Here is a 27,808-nt window from a genome sequence, read left to right as displayed (position 1 = left end):
CCCCCACACACCTTGCCTAAGGTACCCGCCCTGCATCCTACCCCCTACCCTCGCCTTCCCCCAGGTACCCCCTGCGGGCTGAACCCCTCCCCCCAAGTACTGCCCTCCGCCTTCCTTAGGGTACCCCCCGCATCCTCCTCCGCCTTGCCTAAGGTACCCGCCCTGCATCCTACCCCCCTATCCCCGCCTTCCCCCAGGTACCCCTGCGGGCTGAACCCCTCCCCCCAAGTACTCCCCTACACTGCCCCCAGCCTCTCGCAGGGAATCCCCTGCGGCCTCTCCACCCCCGCTTTCCCCAAGCACTCCCCTACAGCCTGCCCTCTGCCTTCACCAGGGTATCCCCCTACAGGTATCCGGCTCAGCGCTACTCGTCGCCTTGCCCGGGGCGCACGCTGGCGGGCTAGGTCAGCTCGGCGGGGACACCTCAAGCGGGCCCAGTCGGCCCTACCGACACCCCGCCCCGCAAGCTGGGCTCTGTCACCACACGGGCCCCGGCCCCACTCGCTCGGACGGGCGCGCAGCCCTTGGTCAGGCGGCCGCAGGCCAGCTATGGCAGAGGCGGGGTCCTGGGAGGCGGGCGGCGCTTGTCTCCATGGTGACCGTGTCAACAACCCCCGCGCCGTGTCTGCGCCCGGCCATGGCCCTGGCCCCTTCGCTTGGGTAAGGTGGTGGGGCGGTGGGAGCCGGGGTCAGCGCCGGGTGCCCGGGGAGGGCCCGAGCCTGCGCCTGCGCCGCGGAGGCGGGGAGCCGTGCTGTGGGCCGGCCGCTCTCGGCCTGAGGGGAGACTGGAGGGCAGCTCCCGCGCCGGGCCGGCGGGCCGGAGCAGGGCCGCGGGGGTTAGGGAGCCACAGTTACTCGGGGGGTTATTTGCCTTCCGCGGGCTTGGTTCAAGTAGGGCGCGCGCCAGCCGCGGCCGGGGAGGCGCAGCGCGGAGCGGCCCGTGAGCCGGGGCAGGACGGGGCGGGAGTAAGGCCAGGCCTGCAGGAATTGCTGCTGGCACTTGAAGGAGCTGGCTCTGCGCCTCCTCCACCGGAGAGCCGTTCCAGCCCCGCAGCACCATGGGCACCGTTGGATGGTCCCTCCCAGGGGAAGGCTGCGCCCCAAAATTAAAAATTGTGTGCACCATATTTTAAAATTCTGCATATTTTAGTTGTCAACGTAACACACTATAATCACATCGGTTTCAGTTATTTGCATAATGTATTTCAAAATACCTGGCAGCAAGAATGTCTGTAACAATACAGAGACACGCAAAACAAGACTCCGGACATGCTTTTTGACAAACAGATTCCTTATTAGGCAGATCAGTCCAGAACTTTGAGTAATAATTCATTCAAACTACAGTACAGAAACAAACCTCCCAGAGACAGTGCAAAGGCTTGGGGGGTAAGGGGTAACAGAGGAGCTGAGGGAGAGGGAAGGAGCCTGGAGGTGGACCTGGAGGGTTGTTGGGTGTGGGTGGGAGAAATATGGAATGGGGTTTTTTTCAATGGCATACCCCCCAGCAGCCCTATGTGCCCCACTCCGTCTCTCCCATGCCTCCTCACTTGGCCCAGCTGTGAGGAACACAGCTGCTGGCTGGCTGCCCTCTCTTCTGGTGCCACAGCAGCCCTTGGTGGGCGAAAGGTGTAACTGCAGCACCTCTCCAGCAGAATCTATAGTCTGTGGAGAAAAAAATCTGCAGGGGGACATGAATTCTGCACGTGCACAGTGGTGCAGAATTCCCCCAGGAGTAAATTTAATATTAACACCACCTTGGGAGGTCTTTCATCCCATATACTGACCACGCCTGGCCCTGTTTAGTTTGTGAGAGTGGATATTATCACAGATCATGCTGGCCATAGGCTCCTAATGAAGGACAGTTGGTATGCAGACATATTCCTATTGCAATACTTCAGAATATCTCAGTCTCATGCCATAGGTGATAGGTTTTGTCCTTTCAATGTATAACATTATGTTAGCCACAATTATACACATTTACAATGAAAAAGTACATTCTTTAATATTTTTATTTAACATTTCCATTGTTTATAATTAATTACCTTTACAAAGTCTGAAGATAACATTTTTCTCTCTACCAATCTTTTCCATGTGGTAAGCATTGCTTTTGCTTTCCCTGAGCCTGGCTTTTTTTGTTTGTTTCCTAGTTTGGAATAAGCCTTATTGTCAGCCTAGTTCTTGCAATCGTTTTAATAGTTAAATGTGGCTGTGAATAGAGGAAGCATTTTGATTTTGTTTCAGCCTTGCATGAACAGTAATCTCTGCTCTCTTAATTTCATTTTGAAACAAAGTGGTCAGTTAAAAACAATACAGGTACTTAGAACCCCGAGGACATTGCCCTACCAGATTCTATTCACATTTTGGGCATGTACTGTTATATGACATTAGTAAAGGACCTCAGAAAGAGTTGCTTTCTTCTAATACTGAACAAGGAACTTTATTAAAATTAAGAAAATAGGTTTTGTTGGGTTTTGTTTTTTGTTTGTTTGTGTTTTTTTGTATAAACAACCTGTAACAAGAAATAATCTTTAACAACAAATTACCCAGATGCGTCACCAGCTTCACAGCTTTATGACTGAGAACAGTTTTGTCCAGTTGGTTGATCTGGATTATCAAATCCCAAAGATGTAGACTGTAGTTCAGTAGATTTAGGATTCTTCTGAGTAGAATCCTACCCATTCACTCCAGGCTCCAGCTGTGCTGAGAGTGCTATTGCTATAAGGGAAACATTCATCTGTATTTGGAATCAGCTGTGTTGGTTATCGGCCGGTGGTTCTTCAAGCTTCTTTGTACCTCTGTTAGCCTGAGGTGCAGCTTCGTCCATCGACGACTGGAGTTGTCCAATATCTTTCCTAATTCCGTTTTATTTGGACTGGGTCTCCTTGTTTAAGATTGGGTAAGTGTTAGGTGCATTCTAATGTTTAAAGGATAAAGCCTGAGATTTTACATTTGGCATCTCTACCTCAGATACTTCAAGCAGAGCCACTTGGGATGAAGGTTGGCAGTTTTGTTCTGATCTCTTCACCCATAAGCAGATGATCTGGACTTACCCCACTGTCATCTACTACTAGGGACATCCCTGGTGCATATTCTGCTATTGGTTTATGATGCTGTTTCTCTGACTCCCACATCAACTAAAATGTCATCCATATGAACTTCCATTCCCTCCCAGCCTTGGAGAATCTCATTCATTTTCCTCTGGAAAATTGCCGGGATGCTTGTGATGCCAAACAAGAGGTTACAAAAATGATACCTTTTGAACTGCATTATAAAAGTTTTCAGCTTGGATTCTGTTCCACTACCCAGACATCAACATTAGTGAACATCTTGTTGCACAAGCTAATTTGGAGATTATAGTCCCTACAGTGGAGAGAATATACCTTTCCCCTTTTACTGCTTCACTTAGCCTCTTTAGATCTATCCATGGATGTGCCCATCATTTCCATAACAGGTGTCACAGGGACCTACCACTCTTAGGGCATGTCTACACTTACGGCGGAGCGATCGATCCACTGGGGGTCGATTTATCACGTCTAGTGAAGATGTGATCAATCAACTGCCAAGCGCTCTCCTGTCAACTCCGGTACTCCACCAGAGCAAGAAGCGTAGGTGGAGTCGACGGAGGAGCGGCAGCAGTCGACCTACCGCAGTGAAGACATCGCGGTAAGTAGCTCTAAGTACTTCGACTTCAGCTATGCTATTTTCGTAGCTGAAGTTGCGTAACTTAGACCGACTTAGCTCGCCCTCCCCTCCCCAGTATAGACCAGGCCTCAGTTCAGTAATGGCATAGTGTGCATTATTCTTCTCCATTCTGTATAGTACTTTGTTTGCTGTGGGAAACATTTGGGTGGGCACCCTCTATGCTCTGTTGAATGCCTATGGGGGACAGTCCTAGGAGGTTATTGCAGTGACCTGCGTAAACAAAATATTTTTAAATGTTTTAAAGTTCCTATAGGGTTGTTCCTTCACCCTGAAATTTAGTTTATTTCACATGAATCAATGGAGGTAGGAAATGCTATTTTGGAATAAACCTATAATCCATCTAATCTAGAGTACCCCAATGTCCAATATGATGATGGTATGCTGAGTGCTTTGATGGTGAATGTTTTTGAATATTACCATTTCAAGACACAAGTTCTATGTTTAAGATAAGGGTTCACTTTAGAGACACTATCAAGGAGACCCTTTCTGTTCTTTATTCTGCAATGTGGGTGTGACCTTTTACATACTATCTATGACCAAGGCTTTGCTCTGATTTGTTAGTGTAGGATCTCAGGACTTGTCTTCATTACTGCACTAAATCGGTGCTGCGGCACTGATGTAGCGTGTCTGGTGAAGATGCATTACGTCGACGGGAGAGCGCTCTCCTGTCAATGTAATTACTCCGCCTCTTCCGCTGACATAGCACAGTGTAGATGCCACTTTAAGTCGACGTTAGTTACGTATCTCAGAGGGGTGTTTTTTTCACACCCCTGAGCAACATAACTTACATTGACTTACGTGGTAGTGTAGACAAGCCCTCAGTCTGTGCTGTGCTGCTGCTAGATTTTTCCTTTAATAAATAATGTTGTAGCCCCATTTTTAGTGGAATGGTTAAGAATGCCACTTGGGACTTAACTCTCCCTTCTGGTTGTAGGTGTTGGCAGGGTTTCAGAGCAGTGCTTAATGCTTGCATCAGGTGTGCTTCAATACATAGGAAAAACAGGGTGATAACCCTTGGAAAATTGGCCAGTTCTGAGTAGATGACTTTGGTCATTTGGCCACCTGGCTTCTTTATACTTAGATTAAAAACCTTTCAGGGCAGGGTTCATCCCTTTGTTATGTCTAGTACAAAGGGGCTTTGACCACTGATTGGAGCCTCTAGACCAGTGGTTCTCAATGTCTTTACCATTGTGGGCTGCATATGCAGCGCTCTGTGTGTTATGTGGGCTGCAACCACACAGTATATATACTACCTGTATGGCCCTGAGGATGTCACATGGGCTGCAGCTGTGTACTGATTGGACCGCAAGCAGCCCATGGGCCACCGGTTGAGAACCACTATTCTAGACATCACCACAATGCAAATAAATAATAATATAATAAAGAGTGGATGCTACCTAATCTGTGCAGTTTGGGATGTGGACTAATGGGGTGAGATGTTCTGGGAACGAAAAGGGTTTCTTGAAGGTGGTTGGGTCAGGAGTGGAATGAGTTTCGACGCATTTAACCTCCTCATTGCTGGAAACTCCCCTAAATCCCACAGATATGCACATTCTCAGTGCAGTTTCCTAAGGCTGAGTGAGAAGGATGTTGTGAAGGCCAAGACCATAACAAGGTTCAAAAAAGAACTAGATAAATTCATGGAGGATAGGTCCATCAATGGCTATTAGCCAGGATGGGCAGGAATGGTGTCCCTAACCTCTGTTTGCCAAAAGCTGGGAATGAGCAACAGGGGATGGATCACTTGATGATTACCTGTTCTGTTCATTCCCTCTGGGACACCGGGCACTGGGCACTGTCAGAAGACAGGATACTGGGCTAGATGGACCCTTGGTCTGACCCAGTAGGGCCATTCTTATGTTCTTATGAGTGTAGTCGTCACCATCCATAATGTTGCTTTAAAATAGTTTTTCATATTTAACTATAATTAGGAAAAGAATTAGACTGAACAGGCTATCTTAGGTTTCATGGGTTTTTAAATGGCTTCCATGATTCACCTTATGGTTCCATAAAACTTGCAACCCTGGCGAACTACTTCTACTTACGTTACAGCAAAGATTTTGCAGTCATAAAATGACCTGATTTTCCACTTTTTATTCCAGGGATTATACGACACAAACAAGGTAATAAGCTTTGAATTAAGCTCCAGGGTCACAGGAGAAGGAGTTGATTGATTCATGAGCTATTTATGCACTATTTGATTGCTTTAATTTACTGTACATTTATAGCTGCAAGTGTGTTTATAAAGCTATTGTAGGAATCATTACCCTGGGCCTGAAAAAACATGAGTATTAATATTTTCTAAATTTCCTGAAAAACACGATTGAGAGTGAAACAGATAGGAAACAGCTGCAAGTTTTAATCAGTATTTTGGTAAATGATCCTAGAAAAAAACCTCATAAAAAATCCCCTGAGTATGAGAACCAAGGCCATTTACCTCCCTATTTTCATTCTTCATTGCAACAAGATAATTAGAGAGATATCAACCAACTCTAATTATACCAGGATTTTGCAGATACTTCTTATTAGTAAACTCATGAAAAATCTGTCAAGAGTGGTTGAGAGACCCAGGATGCAAGTAACTGCAATTATCATCTGGTAACACCACTATCACTGAGAGTGAGAAGACTTGTTATAAACAGCCTTAGATAACAGCTATAAACAGAAACAGTCTTTAAGATTAGGAAATCAGGGTGGAGGGCTAGAATACATAGAGCTCCTGACCCATGAATCAATGCATCATACATTCTTCAACAATAGCCTTTATGGCTTCCCTACAATTAACTAAATATCTTATTCTAATAGTTCATTGAAAAGTTAGTTATCAGATATTTCAGGGACAGAGTTCTGCTGAATTAAGGGAGATTATAATGGCACCCAGTGGAGATGACAGGATTTGTAGAAAGCAACAGAGTGTCCTGTGGCACCTTTAAGACTAACAGATGTATTGGATTTGTAGAGTGACCTCAGAAGCCAATCTTGCTTAGCATGGTATATTTAAGACGCAATCCTGAATCCAGACCACCCCAATCAAAAGAAGGCAAAACCCAACCAGATTACAAAAGCAAGATGAAACCAGACCTGAAGCAAAAGGCCACAAGGCATTCTAGCAGCTGTCCATTATCTACCTGTCAAGGTATCCTGGGGATCAATATCAAAGACTTCCAAGTGATGCCTAAGAAAGATGAAGTATAAATTAAATGTAAAAAAATGTTTAATGCAATACACTACTACCCCGATATAACGCTGTCCTCGGGAGCCAAAAAATCTTACCGCGTTATAGGTGAAACCGCGTTATATCGAACTTGCTTTGATCCGCCAGAGTGCGCAGCCCCGTCCCCCTGGAGCGCTGCTTTACCACGTTATATCCAAATTCGTGTTATATTGGGTAGCGTTATATCGAGGTAGAGGTGTATTAGGAAGTACGTTTTAAATGCACACAAGACAGTAAGTTCCAAATTATAGAACTCATAACAGTTTATAACTTGAAACCTATATTTTTGCTGGAACATTTAAATTTTAACATAACAGAAATTTTTGAGTTCATATATTTGCTTCTCTCTTTCACCATATATTCTTATCTATTTGTATTTACAAAATATTTATATTAAGTTACATGTGGAGTATCTTACATGCACCCTAGAAGTGACTTGTTATTTTTGCTCGCAGTAAGAAATGCTAGATGTGTGACCAAGTTTGCAAATGCCCTGTATTGATTTATGTAACTCTTATGCTGACCTGCTCTTTCTGTTCACTTGCATTTTCTTTGGCATTTAGTTTTATTTACATCCCAAATCAATGTGTGGTTGTTTACTAGCGTCAATTTACAGAACTTCAGCCGTAGTGGATGATATGAGAAAACTGGGCTTTTACATGTAGTAAAAGCAGCCTTCATTAAGTGAAAATTGTGGGTATTGACCTCTTGCCTCTACAGGATCGCTCTGTCTATCGGACAGTGGCTGAAAAGCCCTGTCTCAAATCAACTAGCCTTTCTTGTAGCTCCCGTTTTGCTAAACATTGCTGTGCTGACATTATAACGAGCAGATTCTACCTTTTGGACCTAACCTTCTGCACTGTAGTCCAGGATACAATTGTTATCACGTGTGGAGAGGATCTAGACACAGCTTTTTCACTTGTGGGTTTCTTTAAATATATTTACATTTCACAGGGTATGGAGCATGGGATTTTCCATACCAAACCATGGGCAATCTAGTCTGAGATCCTGCTTCTGTCAGTAAGAAGAAGACAACCCAGCATGCACCTGGCCAATAGTCCAGTGGTGCATCTGAGAGAAAAATGCCTTCCTGACACTTGTGGCAGCTAGGTGATAGCAGCAATCCAATCTGAAGGCCCAACCCTGCAAAAATCTGAGCATGTTCTCCAGAATGCTAAATTCACTTAATTTCTATTGAAGTCACTGGGGATTGAGGGCGCTCAGTGCATGGTTCAGGCTCATGGTTAGCTACAGGTGTGATTATATGATTTTACATCTCTGGATAGTTAGGATCCATTTTGATTAAATGAAGCAGTAGATGCATTAAAATTGCAGTTCCATTATCTGATTGCTACAGATCCTTAAAGATGCAAGTTATTTCATGTTTTACGGCCTGTGATGTACTGGAGATATTCAGAAATGTTTCCAGTAGCACATAGCTGCAGCCTGTGTCTATCTGCCAACAGTATCTCACCACTTTAACAATAACGTAGGATTTCAAAATATTGGAGACCTCTTTTCTTCTTGGCACCTACAAAAGTGTTGAGAACAGATTTTCTGAAGCAATTTATTTACTAGACTTTTAGGTTTCCTAAAGTGTTCTCAGTTAAAAGTCTTAGGCTGCTTGTACATTTATGAACAACACACACTAGTATGATGGGCAGTTATTTTAGGGTATGTCCAGACTACCCGCCGTATCGGCGGGTAATGATCGATTTATCAGGGATCGATATATTGTGTCTCGTTAAGACACGATATATCGATCCCCAAACGCGCTCCCCGTCGACTCTGGAACTCCACCGGAGCGAGCGGCGGTAGCAGAGTCGACGGGGGAGCCGCGGCCGTCGATCCCGCACCGTGAGGACCCAAGGTAAATCGATCTAAGATACTTCTACTTCAGCTACGCTATTCACGTAGCTGAAGTTGCGTATCTTAGATTGATCCCCCCCCCTTGCTGGTGTAGACCAGCCCTTAGCAAGCCAGCAGCCTGGCCATTTTCAAGTTTTTTATTGGCATTGTGGCAAAGGCGAGTTTGAAAGGGGGTTTAGAAGGAGGATAATGAGGTAGCTTTGCAGATGTACATCGGCGCTCCTCCCAAGTGTGAGGGGTAGCATGAGAGAAAGCACAAGGGTTCTTGTTTGAAAATGTAAAGAGTGAGAGGATGGAGGCTGGCATCCTGATCAATGGGAGTCGACAGCTCAGTAGTGAAAGATGATAGGTAGAATGAGGGTAGGTCACGAAGGGCATTGAAAGTTAAGATAAGTAGCTTACTTTTGATGCAGTTGAGAAGGGGGAGCCAGTGGAGGGATTCAAAGAGAGGGGTGACACAGGCTAGGAAAGTGACCTTTGCAACAGCATTCTGAAGGATTGCATAGTTGCATTTGTCAACGCCAGAGAAAAGGCGGCTGCAGTAATGATGAAAGTTTTAGCTGTATGGATAGATAGGAAAGACCGTACCTTAGAGGTGTTATGCAGAAAGAATCTGTATGATTTTGGCATAATCTGGATGTAAGGACCTAGAGAGAGAGATGAGTTCAAGATGACTCCCAGGTTGCAGACCTGAGTGACAGATCAGTGTTGTGCCAGTGTGTGACAAAGTGACAATGCAACTTCATTGAAACATCCAGAAATAACCATCGTTTTGCTGTATCATGGAGTCAAATAGGCGGCAACCCTATTTCCCCAAAAGATGTGAGTGCAGCCATATTTTTACCCCTCATAAACTCTGCATTTGTAAGCAGCTGGTGTTGGAAGGAGTGCTCCTGGTTACACCCTCTGCATATCCAACCCAGAAATCTTTACTAGTGAATCCAAAAAGTGATTAAGGGGGCATAAAATGAAAGCTGCCAAAGAAAATAACACATTACAACCAAAGGTAGCAGGACGCCAACTCTGAGAGATGAGTGGGTATTTGGTCAGCAGTGGGCTTGAATTCATTGAATCTTCTCTGTCATAGAATCATAGAATATCAGGGTTGGAAGGGACCTCAGGAAGTCATCTAGTCCAATCCCCTGCTCAAAGCAGGACCAACCCCAACTAAATCATCCCAGCCAGGGGTTTGTCAAGCCTGACCTTAAAAACCTCTAAGGAAGGAGATTCCACCACCTCCCTAGGTAACCCATTCCAGTGCCTCACCACCCTCCTAGTGAATTTTTTTCCCCTAATATCCAACCTAAACCTCCCCCATTGCAACTTGAGACCATTACTCCTTGTTCTGTCATCTGGTACCCAGGGGTGAAAGTAACTTAAAGGATTTACCAGTACGCAGGAGTCCTGAGCAGGGCGCGTAGCCTCAACCAGAAGAGGCAGGGCCTTTAAATACCCAGGCCTTTTAAATCAAGATTTAAAGGCCCCGGGGCTCCGCCTGTGACTGGGTGCCCCGGGGCCTTTAAATCATCCCCAGAGCTACCAGCTGCAGAGGCGGCTGGGAGCCCCGGGGCTCAGGGGTGATTTAAAGGGACCGGGGCTCCGGCCGCCACTACCGCAGCGGAGCTCCAGGCCCTTCAAATCGCCGCCGGAGCCCTGCCGCCGCTACCCCTCATTCTTCTCTTCTGCAGACTAAATAATCCCAGTCCCCTCAGCCTCTCCTTATAAATCATGTGCTCCAGCCTCCTAATCATTTTTGTTGCCCTCCACTGGACTCTTTCCAATTTTTCCACATCCTTCTTGTAGTGTGGGGCCCAAAACTGGACACAGTACTCCAGATGAGGCCTCACCAATGCCGAATAGAGGGAAATTATCACGTCCCTCGATCTGCTGGCAATGCTCCTACTTATACAGCCCAAAATGCCATTAGTCTTCTGGGCAACAAGGGCACACTGTTGACTCATATCCAGCTTCTTGTCCACTGTAACCCCTAGGTCCTTTTCTGCAGAACTGCTGCCTAGCCACTCGGTCCCTAGTCTGTAGCAGTGCATGGGATTCTTCCGTCCTAAGTGCAGGACTCTGCACTTGTCCTTGTTGAACCTCATCAGATTTCTTTTGGCCCAATCCTCTAATTTGTCTAGGTCCCTCTGTATCCTATCCCTACCCTCCAGCGTATCTACCACTCCTCCCAGTTTAGTGTCATCTGCAAACTTGCTGAGGGTGCAATTCACGCCATCCTTCACATCATTAATGAAGATATTGAACAAAAACGGCCCCAGGACCGACCCCTGGGGCACTCCGCTTGATACTGCCAACTAGACATGGAGCCATTGATCACTACCCGTTGAGCCCGACGGTCTAGCCAGCTTTCTATCCACCTTATAGTCCATTCATCCAGCCCATACTTCTGTAACTTGCTGGCAAGAATACTGTGGGAGACCGTATCAAAAGCTTTGCTAAAGTCAAGGAATAACACGTCCACTGCTTTCCCCCTCATCCACAGAGCCAGTTATCTCATCATAGAAGGCAATTAGGTTAGTCAGGCATGACTAGCCCTTAGTGAATCCATGCTGACTGTTCCTGATCACTTTCCTCTCCTCTAAGTGCTTCAAAATAGATTCCTTGAGGACCTGCTCCATGATTTTTCCAGGGACTGAGGTGAGGCTGATTGGCCTGTAGTTCTCCGGATCCTCCCCCTTCCCTTTTTTAAAGATGGGCACTACGTTAGCCTTTTTCCAGTCATCCGGGACCTCCCCCAATCACCATGAGTTTTCAAAGATAACGGCCAATGGCTCTGCAATCACATCCGCCAATTCCTTTAGCACCCTTAGATGCAGTGCACCCAACCCCACGGACTTGTGCTTGTCCAGCTTTTCTAAATAGTCCTGAACCACTTCTTTCTCCACAGAGGGCTGGTCACCTCCTCCTCATACTGTGCTGCCCAGTGCAGTAGTCTGGGACCTTGTTCGTGAAGACAGAGGCAAAAAAAGCATTGAGTACATTAGCTTTTTCCATATTCTCTGTCACTAGGTTGCCTCCCCCCATTCAGTAAGGGACCCACACTTTCCTTGAGCTTCTTCTTGTTGCTAACAACATACCTGAAGAAACCCTTCTTGTTACTCTTAACATCCCTTGCTAGCTGCAACGCCAAGTGTGATTTGGCCTTCCTGATTTCACTCCTGCATGCCTGAGCAATATTTTTATACTCCTCCCTGGTCATTTGTCCAATCTTCCATTTCTTGTAAGCTTCTTTTTTGTGTTTAAGATCAGCAAGGATTTCACTGTTAAGCCAAGCTGGTCGCCTGGCATATTTACTATTCTTTCTACACGTCGGGATGGTTTGTTCCTGCAACCTCAATAAGGATTCTTTAAAATACAGCCAGCTCTCCTGGACTCCTTTCCCCTTCATGTTATTCTCCCAGGGGATCCTGCCCATCAGTTCCCTGAAGGAGTCAAAGTCTGCTTTTCTGAAGTCCAGGGTCCGTATTCTGCTGCTCTCCTTTCTTCCTTGTGTCAGGATCCTGAACTTGACCATCTCATGGTCACTGCCTCCCAGGTTCCCATCCACTTTTGCTTTCCCTACTAATTCTTCCGTGTTTGTCAGCAGCAGGTCAAGAAGAGCTCTGCCCCTAGTTGGTTCCTCCAGCACTTGCACCAGGAAATTGTCCCCTACACTTTCCAAAAACTTCCTGTCAAGTGAAGCAGAGATGGTCAACAGGATTGTATTTCTAATTTACTGTGTCTAGAAGATGGGGACAACAATACTAACCTACTCCAGCCACATGGAGCTCTGAAATTATAAGTGCTGAGTATCACTGGTAGCAACAAATGGGGAGATGTGATGTGAAAAAGATGCAGACTTTCACAGGCATAATGAGTAAGTAACCTTGCCCCTGGATTCTGCCCTTTTCCATTGTTATCACCCCCATCCTATTAGGAGAGCTCACTAAACCACTGGTTTCTGTAGCATATTGGGTTCCAGCTGGTGGTGATGGAATTACGTATCTTTTGTTGCCCAGTGGCATTCAGAATAGTATTTTGGATGTTGTTGCACATTTTTTGAAATGTATGTTTCTTTCCTGCCATTACACAGGGCACCTAGTCTACCTTCACCTGAGACTCCAAATTACCAAATACAGATTGATAGTCTGAAACGCATCCTTCCGAAGAAACGAAAGACTCTGGTGAGTGGAAATATACCCACGGAGCACCTAATCTTTGTCAACCTGGGGATGCTTTGGCAACATGCCAGAAGCCCAAGGGCCATGCCAGACACTTATAAAATGAAGCAAATTGCAGCTCCGCTCATCTCTGTGCAAGCCATAGAGGCTACAAGTCTCAGCATGCAATGCTGCAATCCCTGGCTTTTCAGATCAAGAAACAGTATTGCAGGCTGGAGTCTTCGAATAATCAGTGGCAGATTTTTGTGCTTCAATTCTCTTCTCCTCTTGGCTGCAGTTTTTTTTTAGTATAACCACGATATGGCAGACAACCAAAGCCAGAATTTGGCTGATGCAGTAAACAAAATTAGACCTGACATCACATGCTATGTAATCATGAGCTAAAAGCTACTTAAAAGAACATCAATTCCTTCAAAAGTGGCAATCATACTGAGTAAAATAAAACCTTAACCTGCTTGTAGAAGTGTGTCCCATTAACAGAGAGCAAACTCCAGAAACACCGTATTATTGTAGATAACTTGGGAGGGCAGGAGGAGATGGACAAGTCACACATTGTTTCTTAAAAAACCCAATACCATTGTGAGAGTTTAGTGGCACTCTGGGAATGCATCAGCTCCTGGAGTGAGCTGTATATCCTACTCATAGCACAGTAACTCTCAGTGCAAACTGTACTGCTTTGTTCCTAGAATTGGGAAGTCATTTTAGCACTTTTCTCACAATACAATATATTTTTTAAGTCTCAGTAAATTGGAGTCACAATGCTCCACCAGTACAATTTCCCCACTTTTACTGAGGTCAGAGGGACATTTAAACCATCACAGGATCATGTTTGGCATCCTGAGATTAAAACTTCCCCCAGGGTTAACTCTTTATAAAGTTTCCAGACACAAGGAATTTGTCTTAGACAATCAGAACCCCAACTATCCCGTGATAATAGTGAACATAAAGAGTGGCAAGTCAACTCCTTCAACACTTTTCTCCAAGGAAATAATGATTTATGGAAGTCAGTGTGTCACTGAGAAACCCTGCAAGATGCAGCAGTGGGAAAGTTCTGAAATGGCTGGGAGGCTTTCAGAATTCACCACAGGGGTCTGCTTCTTTTTTCAGAGGCAATTCAGTTTTTTGAAAGGAAATTCAGTTTTATTGGCAATTGATTCTTTTCTTTAGGGCTCGCCTCCATTAGGCAGATTTGCATCCATGGTGCTACATCCCTGCAAACCCCCAGTGATGATGTGCTGCATAATGTCAACTGGGGCTTGCATGGATGTGACATGCTCTGGTTCCAAATGGGTAAGCAACCCCAATACGCGCTTGGCTTTCCATCAGCACAATACAGCTCCACTGAGGGGTTGCATGGGGCAGCTCCCCCAGTGCATAAATCCCTAATGGAGACAAGACCCAAGTGAAGCATCAAATTCTGGTTTCCATACAGATTTGGAAGTTAGACCAGAATGCTGCTTTGTTGACATGATATTTATTTTGCAATAGCACACAGAGTCCGCAGTCAGGATCAGGGGACCATTGTGTTAGTCTGTGCTGGCGCCTCCAGACATCCCTGGAAACACATGGCCCTTGCCATGAGGAACATGCAGTCTAAGACGCATGGCCCACAGCCACCAGGGGCTTCTTTACACACCAACTTGCACTAGTTTAATTAACTAAACCACTCAGTGCAGGTCATTTTCTTAAAAAAAAAAAAAAAGAGAGAGAGAGAGAGAGAGAGACAATAGTTCAACTAGTCTTCGGATGTGGCTAACCCCAGCTGAGAGAAAGGGGTTTTCTGGCACCTTCTCTTTCCTGAGTTTAAGTGTCCCTTAAGATCCTTCACTGGTCCATCTGTGCTTGTTCTAGAAAGGCACCTGATTATTCTAACCCCAATTAGAAACACTGGGCACAGACGGATTCACAGGTGTGATTTCTGCTTTTCTTTCAGGCCTATCGGTTTTCTGTTGGAGATCGTTTGTCCACATGGCCTGCATATGCATCCGGGCAGGCTATCCTACAGAATCGGAAACCCTGTTGTAGTCCAGAGGGGAGAAGGTAAGACTAGCACTTTATTATTAAAAGTGCTAGGAAAAACTGCAGCATACAGCACTGAGTCTGGGAAATAGGCCCAGGATGTTCCAGGGTAGCAGAAAGTGGGCTTGTCTACCCCAGGAATTATAGAACAAAATCACCACCGTGCTACTCAGCTGCATCAGTGGGAACTCTAGTGTGTGATGCTGGCAGCATCCCTAGGGACTTTAGGTAACAGACAAAGCAGGCCAGTTCTGAGCTGCAGCTGTGTGGGAAACTCCAAGGGTTTGTTTAATAGTCATTGTGGGCTGTGCTTAATCAAAAACTAAAACTGGTTCTTAAGCTGAAAATGTCCTTCAGTGTCGATGCATTGCTTCGCATTACATTGGGTCTACCAGAAATTAAGACAGGTTAGTCTGTATCAGCAAAAACAACGAGGAGTCCTTGTGGCACCTTAGGGCATGGCTACACTTGCAAATGTAGTTTTGAGTTAAACCAGCCTTCGTAGAGCGCAGTAGGGAAAGCGCTGCAGTCTGTCCACACTGACAGCTGCAAGCGCACTGGCGTGGACACATTTGCGGCACTTGCAGCGGCATTGGGAGCAGTGCATTATGGGCAGCTATCCCACAGAGCGCCTCTTCCCATTCTGGCGCTGTGGCTTGTGGGAAGGGGGTGAGGGGTGCAGGGCATTCTGGGTCCTGTCCCAATGCCCCGTGATGCAGCAGTTCGCATCCCAGCAATCCCTGTGCTTCTGTCCACATTTGGCGCCATCTTTCAACATTTTTTGTACTGCGCACTCTGTCTTCCCTTTCGGTCTGCGGGAATGGAGCCCGAACTACTGAGAAATATGCTGACGAGTCTCTCCAGCACGTCACGTTAAGGAGTTACTCCTTAAGATCCAAACTGACAGTGAGGACTCCGACGATGCTATTTACTCAAGTAACGCATACAACGCGAGATTGCTTGTGGCATTCATGGACACCACCGTGGAACGCCGCTTTTGGGCTCGGGAAACAAGCACCGAGTGGTGGGATCACATCATCCTGCAAGTCTGGGATGACGAGCAGTGGCTGCAGAACTTTCGGATGAGAAAAGCCACTTTCATGGGACTGTGTGAGGAGCTCATTCCCATCCTGCAGGGCAAGGGCACGAGATTGAGAGCTGCCCTGCCGGTGGAGAAGCGGGTGGGTATTGCAATCTGGAAGCTGGCAACTCCAGACAGCTACCGATCGGTCGTTAACCAGTTTGGAGTGGGAAAGTCGACCGTTGGAATCGTGTTGATGCAAGTTTGCAGGGCCATTAATCGCATCCTACTCAGAAGAACCGTGACTCTGGGTAACGTGCATGACATTGTGGCTGGCTTTGCACAAATGGGTTTCCCTAACTGCGGAGGGGCGATAGATGGGACGCACATTCCTATTCTGGCACCACCCCACCTAGGATCCAAGTACGTTCATCGGAAGGGGTATTTCTCTTTGGTTCTCCAGGCGCTTGTGGATCACCATGGGCGTTTCATTGACATTAACGCAGGCTGGCCCGGAAAGGTGCATGACACACGCATCTTTTGGAACACTGGCCTGTTCAGGAAGCTGCAAGCCGGGACTTTTTTCCCAGATGAGAAGATCACGGTAGGGGAAGTCGAAATGCCATTGTGATCCTTGGAGACCCTGCTTACCCTTTAATGCCGTGGCTCATGAAACCCTACACCGGGAGCCTTGACAGCAGCAAGGAGCAGTTCAACAGCAGGCTGAGCCGGTGCAGAATGACTGTGGAGTGTGCTTTGGGCCGTTTAACGGGCCGCTGGTGCTCTCTGTGTGGGAAGCTGGACCTGGCCGATGACAACATCCCTGCGGTTATATCCGCGTGCTGTACCCTCCATAACATTTGTGAAGGGAAGGGTGAAAGATTCACTCAGGCATGAAACTCGGAGGTTCAACACCTAGAGGCTGAATTTGAACAACCAGAGACCAGGGCTATTAGAGGGGCCCAGTGCGGGGCTGCAAGGGTTAAGAATGCCTTGAGGGAGCAATTTGAGGCTGAATGCAACCAGTAATGTCTGGTGCCCTGCACAGGAGTGAAGTGCAGTGGTTCCAATGCTAGTAGGAGTCTGTGTTTGCTACGCTGACTTGCAGTGCCTGGGCTAAAGTATCTTTTACTTTATGCAATAATAAAGAATGTTTTCAAAGCCAAAAAATCCATTTATTGAAAAGAAACACAACTGCTTGGGAAACAGAAAGGGCAAGGGGGTGGGGTGGGGAACGGTACAATCACAGATTTGCGTATGTCCTGTTATCATACTCAGCCTTCCTGTCTGGAGTGCTGTGCAACGAGTGCTGCACTTCAGGATGGCTATACTGCATGGTGATGGGGGTTGAATGCAGTGGGTAAGGGTCGTAGTTTGCAGGGCTGGGTGGTGAAGCTACAGGTGTTGGAGGCAGTTGGTGGGGATAAGAACCCGGATGTTGGGGAAAGTGGGTTGGAGGTGACATGGGGGCACAAGGGAAAGAGTTTTGGGACAAGGGCTGCGGGGGGGGCAGGCGCGGTAGTGCTCTGCCTGCATGGCTACGAGCGCCTAGATCGAGTCTGCTTGGCGCTCCATGATGCTTATCAGCTGATCCATGCTTTGCTGCCAGAGCTCCGCGCTTTTGTGCCAGCCAGGCCCGGCTCCAGGCACCAGCTCAGCAAGCAGGTGCTTGGGGCGGCCAAGGGGAAGGGGCGGCACGTCGGGCTCTTCGGCGGCAGTTCAGCGGCGGGTCCCTCTCGGAGGGAAGGACCTGCCGCCGAAGAAGAAAGCAGCGTGGTGGAGCTACCGCCGAAATGCTGCCGATCGCGGCTTTTTTTTTTTTCCCCCCGCCGCTTGGGGCGGCAAAAACCCTGGAGCCGGCCCTGGTGCCAGCGCTCCTCATTCTGCTGGTGGATCCTTCTTTCACTCTCCCTCCACTCCTGCGCTTTTAGATTCTCGTTAAGGAACTGCTGCATTACTTCATGCAGCATGTCCTCTTTGCTTCTACATGGTCTCTTCTTAATTCTTTGGAGTCTTTCAGCCGGTGATAACACAGATGGCTGAGATCTCAAGGTTGCATCAGTAAAGGCAAAATGCAACACTTAACAGAGGCAGCATTGTTCACACCAGACAGAGCAATGATTCTCCCTTACTTAAGGGCAAGCACAGTTTACACAATAGCATAATTTGCCCGTCCCAAAGCGAGCGCACATAACCCACAGGAACCCCAAAATGGTGAGTAAGCACAGGGTCAAGGGGGACTGATTGTTTCATGGCTGTACTGTGCTCTGGGTTTCTGTGCCTTGGGGAGAGCCAACAGCTGCAGGGGGCCCCTATACTGAACACTGTCCCCACATTTTCCACAGGAGTTCATCCTGGAAGATATCTCGCTGCTGAGGGTGACCTGGGAAGCAATGGAGGGTCTTCTCCTGCAATGCGGCTTCCGCCCTGGCCCATATGCAGCTTGCCTGTGTGCAGCAATGGTCCCCTCGCCCCTCAAAGCACAGTGGTGCAGACATGTTAGCCTGACTGGGACAAGAACCACAGTGGCTCTCCCAAGAAACCCGTGCAAACGCATTGCCCAGCTTCTGCATGAGACCTTTGAAGAGATCACTCAGGCTGATTACCGTGATGTGAGAGAGCACATCAACACCCTATTCCGCATGTAGGCATGCATGCAGCCCTAACCCTCCTTGCCCCAAGAGCCCGCACTGAATAACTTCCTTCCCAAAATAAAAGCCGCTTACCGGGAACCTCCTCTGGTGTTTGTCCTTCCCCAAGCACCGGCCGCCGCGACTGGCTACCTTCCTCCTGTCTTGAGGACAGCTCCTGGCTGCATGCATCTAGGGATGCCGGGGTGTCTTCCTCCTCCTCCTCAGCACCCTCGCTCCCACTTTCCTCCTCCTCCTCCCTTGTTGAACTGGGCTCTGAAGTGTCCATGGTGGTCCTCGGAGTGGAGGTGGGGTCACCCTCAAGTATCGCGTCCAGCTCTTTGTAGAAACGGCAGGTCGCGGGGGCACCACCGGAGCAGCTGTTTGCCTCACGGGTTTTGCAGTAGGCGTTCCGCAGCTCCTTCACTTTAACCCTGCACTGCAGTGTGTCCCGGTCATGGCCCCTTTCCATCATGTCCCTTGATATCTGCCCCAAGGTATCGTAATTCCTACAGCTGGAGCGCAGCTGGGACTGCACAGCTTCCTCCCCCCAAACACTTATGAGGTCCAGCACCTTGCCATTGCTCCATACTGGGGATCGCCTGGCGCATGGAGGCATGGTCACCTGGAAAGATTCACTGAGAGCACTCCACGCCTGGCTGAGCAAACCGGAAGGGGATTTTCAAAATTCCCAGAGAATTTAAAAGGTAGATCTGACGGTTGGTCACCTGAGGGCAGGGCAGTAGAGTTCAAAGTGATGACCAGAGTGGCTAGAACAGGCATAGTGGGACACTTCTGGAGGCTGATCAGAGCGCATTAACAGACCAGGGCATCCACACTGGCGCTGCGGCGCTCCAGCGGGGGCGCATCAAACATTATTCCACTCGCCGAGGTGAAGTACCAGGAGCGCTCTAACCGTGGAGTCCAGGCACTCTACGTGCCTTGCCAGTGTGGATGCGTCGTGAGTTAGAGCACATGGGGCTGCTTTAATGCACTCTAACTCGCAAGTGTAGCCATGCCCTTAGAGACTAACAAATTTATTTGGGCATAAGCTTTCGTGGGCTATAACCCACTTCATCAGATGCATGGAGTGAAAAATTCAGTAGGCAGGTATAAATATACAGCACATGAAAAGATGGGAGTTGCCTTACCAAGTGGGGGGTCAGTGCTAACGAGGCCAATTCAATTAGGGTGGATGTGGCCCATTCCCAACAGTTGACAAGAAGGGGTGAGTATCAACAGAGGGAAAATTATTTTTTATAGTGAGCCAGCCACTTTATTTTTTATAGTGACCCAGTCTTTATTCAGGCCTAATTTGATGGTGTCAAGTTTGCAAATTAATTCCAGTTCTGCAGTTTCTCATTGAAATCTGTTTTTGAAGTTTTTTTGTTGAAGAATGGCCACTTTTAAGTCTGTTATTGAGTGTTCAGGAAGGTTGAAGTGTTCTTCTATTGGTTTTTGAATGTTACAATTCTTGAGGTCTGATTTGTGTCCATTTATTCTTTTGCGTAGGGACTGTCCAGTTTGGCCAATGTACATGGCAGAGGGGCATTGCTGGCACATGATGGCATATATCACATTGGTAGATGTGCAGGTGAATGAGCCCCTGATGGTGTGGTTGATGTGGTTAGGTCCTATGATGGTATCCCTTGAATAGATATGCAGACAAAGTTGGCAGCGGGGTTTGTTGCAGGGATTGGTTCCTGGGTTAGTATTTCTGTGGTGTGGTGTGTAGTTGCTGGTGAGTATTTGCTTCAGGTTGGGGGGCTGTCTGTAAGCGAGGACTAGCCTGTCTCCCATGGTCTGTGAGAGTGAGGGATCATCTTTCAGGATAGGTTGTAGATCCTTGATGATGCGCTGGAGAGGTTTTAGTTGGGGGCTGTAGGTGACGGCTAGTGGCATTCTGTTACTTTCTTTGTTGGGCCTGTCCTTCTGGGTACTCTTCTGGCTCTGTCAGTCTGTTTCTTCACTTCCCCAGGTGGGTATTGTAGTTTTAAGAACGCTTGATAGAGATCCTGTAGGTGTTTGTCTCTGTCTGAGGGATTGGAGCACATGCAATTGTATCCTAGGGCTTGGCTGTAGACAATGGATCTAGTGTAGGAGAGCACTTCAGTCTCCCTGGACACTCAATAACAGACTTAAAAGTGGCCATTCTTCAACAAAAAAAATTCAAAACCAGACTTAAACGAGAAACTGCAGAACTGGAATTAATTTGCAAACTTGACACCATCAAATTAGGCCTGAATAAAGACTGGGACTGGCTGGGTCTCTACAAAAAATAATTTTCCTTCTGTTGATACTCACACCTTCTTGTCAACCATTGGGAATGGGCCACCTCCACTATGATTGAACTGGCCCCGTTAGCACTACAAAAAGTAATTTTCCCTCTGTTGATATTCACCCCTTCTTGTCAACTGTTGGGAATGGGCCACATCCATCCTAACTGAATTGGCCTCATTAGCACTGACCCCCCCACTTGGTAAGGCAACTCCCATCTTTTCATGTGCTGTATATTTATACCTGCCTACTGAATTTTTCACTCCATGCATCTGATGAAGTGGGTTTTAGCCCACGAAAGCTTATACCCAAATAAATTTGTTAGTCTCTAAGGTGCCACAAGGACTCCTCGTTGTTTTTGCAGACACTAAGAAGCTTTGATGGTATGATAATTAAGAGGTCTGTGGGATTTTAAATGTAACTGTTGTTAATTAGCACAATGTAGCAAGTATGGATGAGGGGATAGGAAAAAGGCACCCTTGTCCTAGAGAGCTCTCGGTTTCCTGTGGAAAGAACTTGGATTTTCTCTGAGTCATCTGAAACTAATCAGTTGGCATTTATTATCTCCTGATACAGCACCCCCAGCCTGGCTTTCTATACCAAAAAGGTATCCCAGTGGGGGAGACATACTGTAGGTGGCTGAAGAATCCTAATGTCAGCATGCCAGGAATAGCCCTACCCCCAAGGGGAATGCCTTTACCCCACCCCCCATTTCCAGACCTTTCAGGCCTTTCCCTGGGTATCCCGCCTAGGCAGTCAGGCGCATTCCAGGACAGAGTTGACTACAACTCCTGTCAGCCAACAGGGCAGGCTCCAACTAGAACAAATTTGATTGATGTAAATAAGCATTCAAGTAAATTTGTCTGCATCTGAACCTGTATTGATGGTGACTGGGAGTTGTCACCTCCCTGCAGGCCAGCAGCTTGGCCAGCCAGCCAGGACACTGGAGGCTAGCCAGCCCTGGTTGCGAGGTTAGTAATGGGAAGTGGGTTGGTGCAAGGAGAGGCGTCGCATACACACAGAGGAGCAGACAGACAAACTCTCTCACACATGCACACACACTCTCTCTCTCTCCCTCTCACACACACCTTGATGAGAACTCCAATGCCAGATTGCCAGATCTCCTCTAGTTTTGGGCCTAGATGGGAGGACAGAAAATGTAATGGGGGGAAGACCTGCTCTCTGCCTCAAATACACACTGTCCTCCAGACTGACACAAATAGAGATGGACTCCAATACTTCTTTTCACAGATATTCAGCAGGGAAAAATGTGAGTCTCTTTGTAGTGCAACCTATATATGAGGCACAGCCCTGTTGAACCTGAGTTGTGCAGGCAAGTCTGGCTGGGTGGCAATCGAATCTGCCTCTGTTCCTTTCAGCCACTCAGGACACAGAGTCTCTCTCATATTGGAAAGATGTACCGCTACAGTAAAGCGATCCACTCTAAAGCTATGGGGGGTGGGAGGAGAGAACCCTAGAGCTCATTGATTGTGAACTATAGATGTGGTAGAATTTTGCCTGTCATTTTCTGTCTGTCTGCAGCAAGAAACAGGCTTCTCTTACCATTGCAAAACCACGATACCTGGAAGAGCTGGAATGCTACCTAAGGAAAGAGCTGCAGTCTCTGGACCTGACTAAAGAGAACGCTCAGGAACTTAAGCTCCAGGTCTGATGGAAGGGAGACACTGGTGAATTCAAACATCAGTGCAGAGTGGGATGGATTTTTATTTTTTTTTAAACTGGCCATTCATAGGTTCCTTAAAAGAAAAGCAGATGGAAAGAGAAGACCCTGTGACCAGTGCTGAATGAGAACTGGCTTTGCTTGGCACTTTGAAGCAATGTGCACAAAGCGGTGTAACTGCGCTCTGATGATAACACTTAGCACCTCCTAGAATACTGCAGATTTTCTTGAGCAGCCACTACCTCATTTCTCCATTGGTTTTTGGAAATGTGAATGGGCCCCAGAATGCAACTCGTGGGCCAAATGCAATTGCTGAAGTTCCAGACTATGGCCTTCACGTATTGCCTTGCACTACTATGATACAAATAAACAGGTCCCACACTTGACCAGGACCCCATTCTCCCAGGCCAGGGTTCCAAGCATACAGCTCACGGGCCAGATCTGACCCCAAGACCCATTTCTCCAGCTTCATGCGAGATTGGGCATGGGACACTGAGTCCCCCTCCTCCTGCTGAGCCCCTTTGTAGAGCCTTGCTGACAAATGCACACAGTGGAGAGGCTTCTTCCTTCTCTCTTCCCTGCCCCTGCTGAGCCCTGGCCTCAGAGGAGTGGCTGCTTCTCCCTGCCTCCCCTTCTGCAGATCAGATCACCCCAGGTTCAGGGAAGCAGCTCTTGCTCTACTCTCCCCACTCACCCAGTTTGGGGGTGTGGAGACAGAGTCAAATCCCCAAAGGGGCCACAAAAGAGGAGAAAGACCCCCAGTGGGGGTGAGGGGAATAAAGAGAGGTAACTGAACAGAGGGAAGGAGGTTTCATAAATGAAAAATTTCTTTAAGTGACCCCCCCAACTGCTTCAGTAAAGGGGTCCACTCTGCAGTCAGTGAGACTGGGAAGCCCTTCCTGGTGACTGGTACTCCAGCCCAGGGACACCGACGGAAAGGTACTAATTTCCACTCCCTCCCAAACGAGTTTGACCCTCTTGTGCTGAGCACTGACCATAGAGGTAGGGAGAGACAATCCCTGACCAGCCTCCCTTAGTATCTAAATAGACAACACTGACAAAGGGGCAAAGCAATGTCTCTTTTCACTTATCTTTAGTACGGAGGCACACCCCATGGTGATTAGAGAGTTCAGCATGCAGTGGGGATGTGAGGAACTCTGAGGCACTGCCAGGAATGCCTTTCTTAGTTAAAATGAAATGAATAGAAGAAAATAGAAGTGGTTCATTACAGATATGTCTACAGGAATATAGTCCCTTTACCTGTTACTGCTGTAGGCTGTTCTGCGTGGCAGTAAATGTCTGTATTAAACAAGGGAAAAGTTATAGAAAAGACCAGATTACTTAGTTTCATGTCCAGGTCTAGCTCTATAGTGGCTTGGAATTTTAGATGGAATTTGGTGTCACTAGATGGCTCCTGTTCCAGGCTTTCAATGAATATCAAGCACTGGCACCAAATGTAAGGGATTTTGGAGATATTGGCAATAAACATCATGTTATAATTATCTTGAACTCTAAGGGCAAACCCTGATCAGTCACAACTGGCTCATATTCTGCAAATAACTTAGCTACCACACAGAACAAAACTTGCTCACCCCAAAACCTGAGGTCCTATCAGCTCTGCTCAAACACTAAAGATCCCATGGCATTTTTCATATGATTGGGGATTTGCCCTGGGATACTTGGCCAAACTTTCCCATTGCCCCACTGTCAATATTTCCCATTCCTGTCTGTCATCCTCCCCCTCAGAAGTCGTTGCATTTCAATGGCAAAGCTGGAAGTATATTTTTTGTGACTTACTTTGGGATCCAATTCTCAATATGCAGCTAATGTAATAGTGTTTATTTATTAAGACTTTACAGTATTTTTAAAAGGATGTTGACAATTACATCATAATCTGTGCAGTCATTAAGACAGCAACAGTGATTGCCTCAACAGCTAGCCCAAAGTTCTGGATAAGGAAAATGAACAGAGTCCTTGATAGTGCTCCCTCTCTCTCTCTCTGTCTTCTGTTAGCCTTATAGAGAGATCTTTGAGTTCTTCATAGAGGACTTCAAAACCTACAAGCCCCTGCTGTCTGCCATAAAGAATGAGTATGAAGTTACATTGGGTAAGATCTTGGATTCTGTTCTGCTGGGAGTAACAGTCATTCTAGACAGGTGGCTTTACACAGTAGATTAGCTGTATCGGATAGTTACAGGATGAGCAGTAGAGGCAGGCTTCAATGCCAAAATAATAATAAATGGGCTCTTGTTAACTACCTCTTGTACTTATTGTGAACCGGAGAGTCTGTCTGTCTAATGATCTGTTGGTTCTGCCTCACTGATAGAGAATTTCCGCCCATCAAGCTCCAGAATGGACACAAGCCAGGCAGCAGCAGTGCCTCAGCTCTGCCCCGGAAGGACCACTCTCATGGTGGAGTGGGCCGATGTTTTTAATGATGTGAATCCAATTGCATTGGAAACTAGGGTTGGGATAACACTTCTAGCAGGGCAGGCAAAGACTGAACTGACTGCTTCCAGGGAGCTCCTAGTGTACATCAGACTTGTCCAGTGCTCAGAGGTCACAGCAATGGACGCTTTATAAACACTACAGATGGATAGAAATAGACTAACCATCCACTCATCTCACACAGGCCACTGACCAGATGTCAGATGGTAGAAGTTCCATCTCCACTGAAGCAGTGTCCTGGAGGTGAAACATTCTATGTCCCAATACCATTCCCCTGAACCAGCTAGTCCCAAAACCTTTCTTTGTGCAGCAGTATCCTGGATGGTGGCAGCAGGCTCTTAACTGGGGAAAGAAGTCAGTTTTAACTATGAATTTAAAACATTAAGACAATTTCCCCTTGAGCAGTTTGACCACCTCAATCTAGTGGTGATTTGTCTCCATGAGTTCCCTCCATGGTCTGGTTTCCATTCCCCACTCAGGCCAAACTGTGTTGCTTCTTAAACATCTAAATTTAGATGTTTATTTTACCCTTCCATGTAAGTTAGAGTGCAATGTTCCCCATAGAGTCTAGGGGAACCCAACAACATGTGTTTATAATACAACTATTTTTGGAAGCCAAGTGAATACACTGGCCTGCCTGAAGAATCTAGCTGCCATGGTAACAAATGGATTTGGAAGCTTTAAGAATAAAAACAAAAATGAAGCGGGGATATGTTGTTTTTTAAGTTTAGGGTGGGGATCCTGCCATCTCTCTCTGTTGTGAGGAGCTACCCATTTTTCCCTATTAAAGTTTTCCCCCTATCTGTGAGCCTCACAGAGTCACCATCCTTTCAACTAGAGAGGGCTGGAGGGGACTATAATCAAGTGAGTTCTCCACCTCACTCTGTGCAGCTCACACAATGGGTTATGACTTATTCCATTCCTAGGATTTGTCTTTATTCTTCATTTATGCAATACTGCACGTATACATATAAACCTTAGCGTGAGCCCGTCTGAGCTGGGTTTCTCCCTGCAGAACTTCCTGTCCCTCTTCCACATTCTCTCTTGCTGCAGAAGGACTTGCAGTCTTATGCTCCTGAATCGGAGCTAATGAGTCAGCACCAGTCTGCTGTCAGAGTGAGTCAGTAGAATAGCTCTGTACCTGAAGTCTGACTCTTGATCACAGGAATTTGGCTGCAGCAAGTCAGAATCACTCTTCAATTGCTTGATAGTTTATATGGACTGAACAAAAAGAGACACCTCCCTATCCCTAGGGATGAGCATGCTATCTCTATAGCACTTCATCTCCTATTGAAACTGAAACCAAGCCTCCAGTATGGCAACATACTTTGACTGTGTGTGCCACATTTTACATCATAGCCAGTTGGGCCTTATCTTGCTACCGGTAGTGTGAGTGACTCGGCAGCTGTCTCATTCCCTATTAGCTCTTGTGAGTAACCAGACCACACTGGGCTTGTGCTAGTTGGTGCTCTGTCTCCTAGAAAACAACTTTCTGAAATAAAATCTCCTTGTGAACACGAAGACATTAAGCACAAGCCAGAAAATAAAGCTGTGGGAACGAGGCTTCACAGACCCCCACAGCTATTTGTACAATTCTTAGAAACATTTAGCGTTGCTGGAAACTCCATAAAGATAAGAGCTCAATGAGAGGGTCTGTCTTCACTGCAGAGTAAACTTGAGTTATCTACACTCCAGTTACTACTCTCAAGTTAACCTCACTCAATTGAAAGTGGCCACACTGTAAAACAGCACTCGAGCTGTTGTGTCCCGACATTGGTGCCGCACTCACCGGTGTGTAGCACTGGGCTTTCTGGGGCCACATACCATGGTTTAAGCCAGTGCTCGCCAACCTTTTTACACCCAAGATCACTTTTGAATTTAAGGGCAACCCAGGATCTACCCCGCCCCTTCCACGAGGCCCTGCCCCTTCCCCAAAGCCCCACCCCACTCATTCCATCCTCCCCCCCCGTCACTTGCTCTCCCCCACCCTCACTTACTTTCACCGGGTTGGCGTAGGGGGTTGGGGTTCGGGAGGGGGTGCGGGCTCTGGGCTGGAGCTGAGGGGTTCACAGTGTGGGAGGGGGCTCTGGGCTGGGGTGCAGGAGGGGACTCTGGGCTGGGGCAGAGTGTTGGGGTGCAGGAAGGGGTACAGGGTGCTGGTTCTGGGAGGGGGGTCAGGGCACAGGGTTGGGGTGCAGGAGGGGGTACAGGGTGCTGGCTCCAGGAAGGGGCTCAGTGCTGGGGTTTGGGCTGCGGCCTCCCGCCGGGCAGCACTTACCGCTAAGGCAGGCTCCCTCCCTACCCTGGCCCCACGCCGCTCCTGGAAGGGGCCAACGCACCCTTGTGGCCCCTGGGGGGGGGCGGGTGGCACATGGCTTCGCATGCTGCCCCGTCTGCAAGAACCGCCCCCGCAAGCTCCCATTGGCCACAGCTTCCCATTCCCAGCCAATGGGAGCTGCGGGGGCGGTTCTTGCAGGCTGGAGCAGTGCATGGAGGGAGACCCCTGCCCACGGGGCCACGCTAGCTGCTTCCGGGATCAGTGTGGGGACATGGCAGGCAGGGAGCCTGTCTTAGCGGCAGCCCCGCTGTGCCACTGGAGATCACGATTGACTGGGAGATCCTCTAGGATCGACCAGTCGATCGCGATCAACCGGTTGGTGACCATTGGTTTAAGCTGAGCCACTCTGGATCCTTTCACAGTGAATTGTCTGTTCTTTCTGGACACATGGGGAGAGTTGGAGGAAGGAGGAGCACTTGAGTGGCTTTAGC

General features: G+C 47.5%; 1 protein-coding gene across 1 annotated transcript in view; it reads left to right on the top strand.

Moving 5' to 3' along the window:
* Nucleotides 1-592: 592 nt before the first annotated feature.
* Nucleotides 593-27,808, top strand: part of LOC112103274 (translin-associated factor X-interacting protein 1) — a 51,243-nt gene continuing 24,027 nt past the window's right edge. The window contains exons 1-5 of the mRNA XM_024194957.2: nt 593-660; nt 12,876-12,966; nt 14,897-15,003; nt 22,453-22,576; nt 24,605-24,698. Of these exons, the coding sequence (XP_024050725.1) occupies nt 593-660; nt 12,876-12,966; nt 14,897-15,003; nt 22,453-22,576; nt 24,605-24,698 (484 nt within the window). The remainder of the gene's footprint in view (nt 661-12,875; nt 12,967-14,896; nt 15,004-22,452; nt 22,577-24,604; nt 24,699-27,808) is intronic.

Source organism: Terrapene carolina, unplaced genomic scaffold (assembly GCF_002925995.2).
Source record: "Terrapene carolina triunguis isolate 2854851 unplaced genomic scaffold, T_m_triunguis-2.0 Scaffold166, whole genome shotgun sequence".
Lineage (NCBI taxonomy): Eukaryota > Metazoa > Chordata > Testudines > Emydidae > Terrapene > Terrapene triunguis.
The sequence above is the reverse complement of the archived record's forward strand: the minus strand, read 5'-3'. Positions and strand labels throughout refer to the sequence as shown.